At 42.8% G+C, this 8,263-nt stretch overlaps 1 protein-coding gene and 1 long non-coding RNA gene across 2 annotated transcripts in view; one reads left to right on the top strand and one right to left on the bottom strand.

The window, feature by feature from the left end:
• Positions 1–6,873, bottom strand: part of clmpa (CXADR like membrane protein a) — a 100,419-nt gene extending 93,546 nt beyond the window's left edge. The window contains exon 1 of the mRNA XM_032511555.1: positions 6,343–6,873. Within this exon, the coding sequence (XP_032367446.1) occupies positions 6,343–6,376 (34 nt within the window). The 5' untranslated portion in view covers positions 6,377–6,873. The remainder of the gene's footprint in view (positions 1–6,342) is intronic.
• The window catches only part of LOC116686542 (uncharacterized), a 15,550-nt gene continuing 11,473 nt past the window's right edge, over positions 4,187–8,263 (top strand). Inside the window, exon 1 of the long non-coding RNA XR_004331289.1 lies at positions 4,187–4,353. This is a non-coding gene — a long non-coding RNA (uncharacterized LOC116686542). The remainder of the gene's footprint in view (positions 4,354–8,263) is intronic.

Raw genomic sequence — 8,263 nt, 5'->3', positions numbered from 1 at the left:
CACACACACACGGTGAAGTGAATCACCAGGAGTCTGTCTTTAACAAATGGTTTATTCTCACAAACTATTCGGTTTCATTTACAATCACACAAGCATCGCCCTCAATCACTGCAGCAGCCACATGCATGACTGATCAGCCAGGTGGGTGGAATTAACATTGAAAGACAAATATTTTGGAAATTAATATCAACCGCATTCCTCACAGTGAAAACATGGAGAACATGTGGTCTCCATTAAAGGGAACTGGAGTCAACAGCCGGCGGAGAGGACGCTTCCTGTCCTCAACACAGTCGCACATTTCAAATCTCAAAAGCAATTCATGGTGTAAACTCAGCTTTAAAAAGCTCTGTTCAAAAACCCCAGTTGTTTCTCAATCTCAAAGATGCAAGAACGGACTCGAAAGTTCACGAGCACACAGCCTGAGACCATGAGTTCTTGCTGTTTTTGCACAATAACCCAGCAAGAGGCCGCTGGCAGTGCTCCAAAATAACAGCAAAAATACACAAATTCAACCACTTTATAGACTATTTCAACCAGCTCCACAAAAACAATACATAGCAGTATTGCAATATTACCAAAAAATAATTTTGATCTATGATTTTTTTTGTTTATGATTAAGCTACAAATAGGGCTGTGTGTTACATTTCCGATACTAATACCAATACCGTGACTTTGATGCAAGTTCCTGAATGATCCTTTTTTCAAAACCAATTTTATAAAAACAAACATTATTAAAGCTTGGTGGAAGCATGCTACATGCTGATTGGCTCACTGACGCTGATGAGATTTATGCTGCGTTCCAGACAACCTGTAACTTATGTTTTTTCACCACCTTCTAACCGTGAAAGTGCCCTGAAACGGCAGTCAAACCCGTAACTTACTACTCGTGAACTCATATCAGATTGTTGTACTCCCAGTTACAGGTTTGATTTCACACGCATAAACAACAATGACGACCCCTGTTGATGCCGTACAGACGCCGTGAGAAATAGTATAAATAGGCAATGTAAAGTAATTCCACACATTGTAGTCAAAACAATACATATACGATTGTGTACTACTACAGGTTATGTTTATTACATGAAGCCCAAAATAGGTCGCCAACTAGAAATCGCTAGTAGCTAGCGGTGGCTAACGTCAACATTAGGTAGCAGCTAGCTGAAACTAGCTAGAAGGGTTTGTTGTGACTTTGACTGGAACGCTACCAAGTCATGAGTCGTGACTTAAAGTTGTAGCTCACGGGATAAAAACCTTACTCCTTAGATATTTAAATTTGGTATTGAATGACGGGGCATTTCTCCAACTCAATACTACAGAGGCAATTCAGTAAGTGCATAAAAAGTATTGAATTTGGTACCCTCCCCTTATTTACAAAAAAAAGTGGAATTCTATCCCTACTAATATTATTAGTTTTAGTCAGTTAAAAAAAATAACAAAAATAATCACGCCAGAATGGATACAAATTGGAGTGTCCTACAGGGGTCCCTAGTGTTATCATTTGTATAGTAAGGACAACAGGAAATTAGCAATGAAAATTATAAACTTTGTGTCACCTCTCAAGTCTAAATAATATATACCTTATCATGTTACCACTTTATTTACAACTCTGCTTCTAAAATATGCATCTATGTAAAAAAAGAAAATACACTAACAATCTGTATGAACTGAAATATTAAATCTAAAGCACTGATATGTTCTAATGCATTTAAAAGTCTGTCAAAGAGAGACAGGATCTCTCTGCCCTGTGCCCAATGATGCTCACTCTCTCGCCGCTGGCTGCTGCTCTGTAACATTAGCTGCTGCTTTTTAACGTCAGCCGCTCTCTGTAATTTTAGCCGCTGCTATGTTACTGTCACTACCCGATGTGAGTTGAGAGCAGATGTGAGTTGAGCATGCTCAGATTTAAACGGTTTATGGCATATCCTGTCATGTCGAAATTTGTGAAATCCATGAAATAAATAAAATAAAATTCTCATTACATACAATAACAGAAGATGGACACCATTTAAAAAAAACTTTTTAGCTGTTTATGATTGTTTGATTGCTAACGTTAGCTCAAAATGCCCTTCCTGTGGCAGCTTTTGCTGCGTTTAATTGCTAACTTGTAGCCAGCAGTGAAAAAACTTCATAGGACCATTTTTACTTTACTGACATTACAGAAGTCTCTTGTTAGCATCTTGTATGCTACTAGTTTAGGGTGACCAGACGTCCCCGGTTTCCGGGGACAGTCCCCGGTTTTAGTGACCTGTCCCCGGCTGGATCTGTCCCCGAAAATGTCCCCGGTTTCCACTGTGACTGACAGACCCGAAATTGGAGTGAAAGAAAGAAAACACCGACCAAATGGAGCCGATAGTCGCTCCAGACAAGCTCAGAGATGTTTTAGAAGCCGTGTTTTACGATGCTAAAATCACTGATTATTTACATGGAGTCTGGTGGGTTTAGCCAACGCAATTTCGCGGACTTTTATGTTTTAAAAAAGGATCTTAATCTTTAACAGAAAGGTCGACCTCCTTAGAAACCCTTTCCATGATGGTGTCTGTTGGGGGGGAAACAGCTCTAGGTCTAGTGTCCCCGTTTTAAGTTTTACAAGCATTAAAACCCGACGTGTTTTGGAGGTATATTTGCTTCTGAGCTGAAAATGTCCCCGGATTTTGTCAGAGAAATCTGGTCCCCTTATACTAGTTGCAAAGTGACGCATGCGTAACTCAAATCTGAACTCGACTCACATCAGGTAGTGACAGTAGCGTTAGCCGCTGCTCTGTAACGTTGGCCACTCTCTGTAACATTTGCCGCTCTCTGCAACATTAGTCCCTCTCTGCAACGTTAGCTGCTCTCTGTAAAGTTAGCTGCACTCTGTAACATTAGCCCCTCTCTGTAACGTTAGCCGCTCTCTGTAACATTAGCCGCTCTCTGTAACGTTAGCCGCTCTCTGTAAAGTTAGTCGCTCTCTGTAACGTTAGCCACTCGCAGTAACGTTAGCCACTCGCAGTAACGTTAGCCACTCGCAGTAACGTTAACTGCTTTCTGAACGTGACTAACCGACATGAGAGATAAGCTGCTTGTGGAATTTTTCTATCTCCCCAAAAGCAGATAACCACAGGTTTTTTTGTTAATCTTATTGTTGACACTTATGTTGTATTATTTAAACAATGGTCTGTCAACGAGGAAGTCTGTTCTCTACGAGTCGGTTATCAGCAGGGTCTGTGAGCGGGACTGGCAAAGGGGAAGACTGGCCAGCCGGCTAACTAGCATTTGACAGGCACTCGGTGGTTCAGTGTTGGCACCAGTTTGTGGAACTTCTAAACTCCAAAGCAAATTTGGAGCAAATTGTCAATTTGCTATTGATTCTCTTAAAACTGCCTATATTCAAAGTCTAAACAGTTGATTTCTTACCTAAAAAGTTCTCAGAAGTAAATTTAGTGATGTATTAAATGAGAATTTGTAAAAAATCGTCCCGTTGTTGGTCTGTCTATGAACGTGAAACCTCATTTGATGCCCAAAAAATGTAATTGTTCTTGTGAAATGCGAACTTGTGTATTGGGACAGTACATAGGCCACAGAATATGACGTTTCACAGGGACACAAGCAACTGTGTTTGCAATTTAGGCAAAAAAAGTTTGAAAGTTCTGTCATAAACAATTGTATATCCTCACGCCTTTGTTAGTGGGTATATGGAAATCCTTGACCTTTTTGAAGTGGGTATTCGGCCTATTCCTGCGTATCACATACACTACACCGTTGTTCAGTTCTGACATTTAGAAGAAAATACTTTTGAAATATTGTCATTTATATTGTCACATAGGGTAGAAACGTTTCATCTTAGAGCTATAACAACAAGGCCTAAAGTCACTTTTAGAAACAGCAACTGGCTTGTATGAATGCTGCTCCCCAAAGTTGTGCTTTGAGTAATAAAGAGAGACGGTTTGGGTTGTATGGATGGGCGGAGTGTGGGCAGGGAAGGAGAGAGGGGTGGGGGTGAGGGGAAGAGAGACGACGGTGTCACAGTAATTTTTGTCAACTGTAAAAAGAGGCGCTCAGTAAGGGAAAAGTTCCTCCTGCTGCTGCACTCAGCTAATTCAAACTCAGCCTTTACGCACACACACAGACACACACACGCACGCACGTCACACAACAACACAAAGCACAACACTGACGCTGCAGTGGCCAGTCATGTAACTGTAGATCACACTAGCGGGTTTGTTTTGAAGCAGTGTGAGAGTCCCAAATAGGAAACAGGAAACATCACTGCCTCTATTGCTGCCACAAGAAAGTTTTAAAACACCACAAACAAACACAAGCTCCAAACTGCCTAGGAGTTTGGGGAACAGCTGACTGTTTCCCCAGTCCCTCCCAGTTGTATCTTTCTCTTTTTCTCCGGGAAATGAAGCTGCCTTCAAGTGCACTCGGAAACGCCCAATCTATAAACCATGTGACAGAAAACAGTAACTTTGAAATATAAGGTCTACTGGTGCTATATTTTGGGGGAGGGGGGTGTAAAGAACACAACAGGACGTTACACACATTTCAGTGACACTCCCACGGCCACACAACCCTGCGGAAAATCACCGGATCGTTTTTTTTAGTGTGAAAGGAGGGAGAAATCTTTTTTGTAATTTGGGTGAAACAACGCTTTAACATGTATTTTCATTCTCTGAGTGAGTGAGTGAGTGACAGGCAAACAGTGAGACCCAAGGTGAACAGACTGATCCAAAGCAAAGATGGCATGTGCATCAGAGAGACAGACACGCTCTGGTTCCTCCACAGAACAACAACTAATCCAGCTACCCACCTATTGGATTGTCAAAGTCACCTATAAAACACACACAGCAGAGGCTGCCAGAGCCCTGCAGGATGTCTAACCTCTGGCACTGGACTCTTGTGTCATCTCCACAGGCCTGCCGCTGCTCAGCTCCTCTATATATAGAGACGCGGGACGGACACAGCTGAACTGGTCGTGTGTTTAGCTCAGCGCAATGCACACCAGGTGATACAGGCTGATCCGTGAGGAGGTCTGTGATATAATCTCCGTTCTGTAAACTGAGAGACCATTAAGGTGTGAGGCCAAAAACAACCAGCTGAAGGACACAGATCAGGAGTTGTAGGGAATTTGAACCTCATCGTCCAATTGTCGCTTAAATCCTGCCGCGGTCCTTCATTCTCCCACAGTTCCCTTAGATCAGGTGAGTTTAGCTGTTTTCAGCGTGAATGACGGATACCTTCACATTCCATGTGACAGAAACAGTCAGTTGGATGATAACCTCCAGCACAGCATGGCTTCAACTTCACTTAGCAGTCAAGCCAAAGATGCTGTCACTTAATATGTGTGTGTGTGTGTGTGTGTGTGTGTGTGTGTGTGTGTAGTAGAAAAGACTGCTTCCATTATGAACTCAAGTCTCATCCATCAAATGTATTCAGCTGCAGAGCGAAGGCGACAGCGCCATGAGGTAGAATATGCTGCTTTACCACGGCCTGTCGCACCCTACTCCCATAATGCAACTAATGAAAGCTCCCATCACCCCATGGACAACTGGACTAATGGTAATGTAATGTCACACACACACACACCACAAGTGTGGTGAACTTTATAGAGCTGTAAGACAAAGATCCCTTGATATATAAAGACATTTCTGTTTCCTTTGCACCAAAATAAAAATGTGAATCTGTGTATGTATATCATGTACTGACATATGGGACTGCAGGCAATATGTGTCATTTGGGGAGTCGTGGAAAAACACTGACTTAAACTACATGAATAAATGCTGAACAACCAACACCGTGAAAACTCCCAGAGGCAAGACTTGAATCTTCTAGACATCTCCCATCTCCAGAATGGAAGTTATAACTTGAGCACACTGTCTCTCAGTTAGCTTTCATCCCAGACAACAGCTGATCCATTTCAATAATGAAACACAGAATCCACCATCTATAATGCAATAATCTGTAGTGATCCATGTAAAGTGACTGTGGGGCCTTTTGCACACAGCTCCTACACAACAGACACTGATAGGGACCATTATCAGGGGACGAATTCAGTTCTTTTGAATCAGTTCACGGTTAGGTTGGGTTGTTTTCATACTTCTTCAACACTTTTACAATGACCTCAGTGCTATCATTAACAACAGGGCTCGATGAGCCAGTAATGCAATGTAAGATTAGATCTTCTACATTTTACACCATTCCCCTGCTAACAGAAACTGTCAGACTAGCTAGGCTACTACACTTCTTTTCCAAATGTTGTCATGTGCCAACAATACTACCACACACACATACACACGCGCGCGGACCTCACTAGTAGCATAAAATCAGTGATCACTCCGCAACGGGAACGAGTAACGAACTTACCCAGGAACAGTGCGAGGAGAGGAGCAGCAGGCATTCCGGCATCCAGCACGATAGATCCAGCAGAACAGAGTGAGTGAGAGAGAGAGGGAGAGAGTGGGGTGTGTGTGTGTGTGTGTGTTGGACTTCACAGCGCTAACGGCAGGGTGAGCATCGTCTCTTTCATACAGCGGCAGCGTGCTCGCTCAGTTACTGAAGCGCAGCGCAGCATGTGAGCTCCAGCAGAGCCGCTTCTCCTGCCCGTGTGTCCCCACGGTATCCTCCCTGCCCGTGTGTCCCCGCCGTATCCTCCCTGCCCGTGTGTCCCCACCGTATCCTCCCTGCCCGTGTGTCCCCGCCGTATCCTCCCTGCCCGTGTGTCCCTGCTGTATTTTCGGCTGTATCCTCTCTGTCCACTGCGTGTAAACCCAAAGAGGAGATGCAGCAAGGTGTGCCCGCCCGCCTGCCTGCAGCAGCCTGTAAAATGGGGACCTCTACAGTTGATGTGGGCGTACACCTCTGTTCCATGTGTCCTCCTAAGGGACAAATAGGACATTGTAGCCTACTGTTATCATGCAAACAATCCAGTAGTCGGTAGGCTACCAGTACCACCTGAAAGTAGTGTGTGCGTCCTTCCTAAAGAACACAACCATCTCCACTGTCTTCAGAGCATTACACTCCTAGATGTTCTGCAAAGGACTGTCCATTGAGGAAAAGGTTGAACAGCACTGCACTCATCTCTAACCTAACTCAGATGGTGAAAAAGTCAAAAAGAATTAATTGTAATTGTGCTTTATTGACCACATATTTACAAATAATAGTGAGTTATGTTCCAAAGCGGCATCTGTCCCTGCGGGGGTTTGTAAGAAAAACTCAAATTCCCAAAGTTGGGCCTAAAGTAGGCTACTCCAGAGGAGATCACATGGAGTGTTTTGTGAAGACGACATTATTAGAGATATCGAGAACACTGAGTGGAACCAAGTACTGGCTTTAAGAGGTTGAAAAAGCCCTCGGCATGTCCCATTAGGACAATTTACAATAAGACAAGATAAAGATGAATGGATCAATGAAGAATTTAGGGAGTGGGTGCATAAAAGATAATGAGCTGAAAAGAACTACAAGGGAACTGAAAAGTGGCAACCGTGTTGTAAAATGAGAACTAAGGTTACAAAGTTGAATAGGAAAAGACAAGAAAACTATTATCAAAATACAATTCAGTAGAGGAAGGATGATGGTAACAAACTTTGGAAGACCTTACTGTAAATGAAACTCCTTCTTTCACTGATGTGAATGGAATTGTCTCAAGCTAAAGCCAAAGAGATTGGTTGAAACCCATTTCTCCATCTTACCCCTACCCCTTAGGCTGAATCCCGATCCTTCGTCTTACCCCTACCCCTTGGCCCTTGAAACCAAGGGGTAAGTGGTAGGGGTGAAAACACACCCCTATGAAATGGGACACCACTTGGTTACATCACCATACAGAATTGATCACAAACTTCCAAGATGCCGTCTCTGTCTGTCGATTGTGTGGGTTTTGACAACAGTGTCATTAGCATTTCAGTTCTTGTTCAGTTATTGTCATTGATGTTCAGAAAACATTTTGTTAACAAAAATCTGTCTTTATTGCCCAATAAATTAAACATAACAGGCAAAAACATATCTCCCCCACATATCAGTGTCCCGTATCACAACCAACAACAATATACAAGTGCGTGAACAGGAATTAATTACAAAAAATGATTACAATAATACAGTACCAATGCAATAATGAATGGGTACAACATGAACACATGATTTAAGACACTTCTGCTTGTTTTCATCCCCAAAGTGGATCAGCTGTTGGGTTTCCTCCGGCGTCCCTATGTGATACAGGACGGAAATAACGTAGCGATGTATCATAGACCGTTAAGATTAATATATACAGTCTATGCGATGTATACATTCC

Source organism: Etheostoma spectabile, unplaced genomic scaffold (genome assembly GCF_008692095.1).
Source record: "Etheostoma spectabile isolate EspeVRDwgs_2016 unplaced genomic scaffold, UIUC_Espe_1.0 scaffold393, whole genome shotgun sequence".
NCBI classification, from domain to species: domain Eukaryota; kingdom Metazoa; phylum Chordata; class Actinopteri; order Perciformes; family Percidae; genus Etheostoma; species Etheostoma spectabile.
The sequence above is the reverse complement of the archived record's forward strand: the minus strand, read 5'-3'. Positions and strand labels throughout refer to the sequence as shown.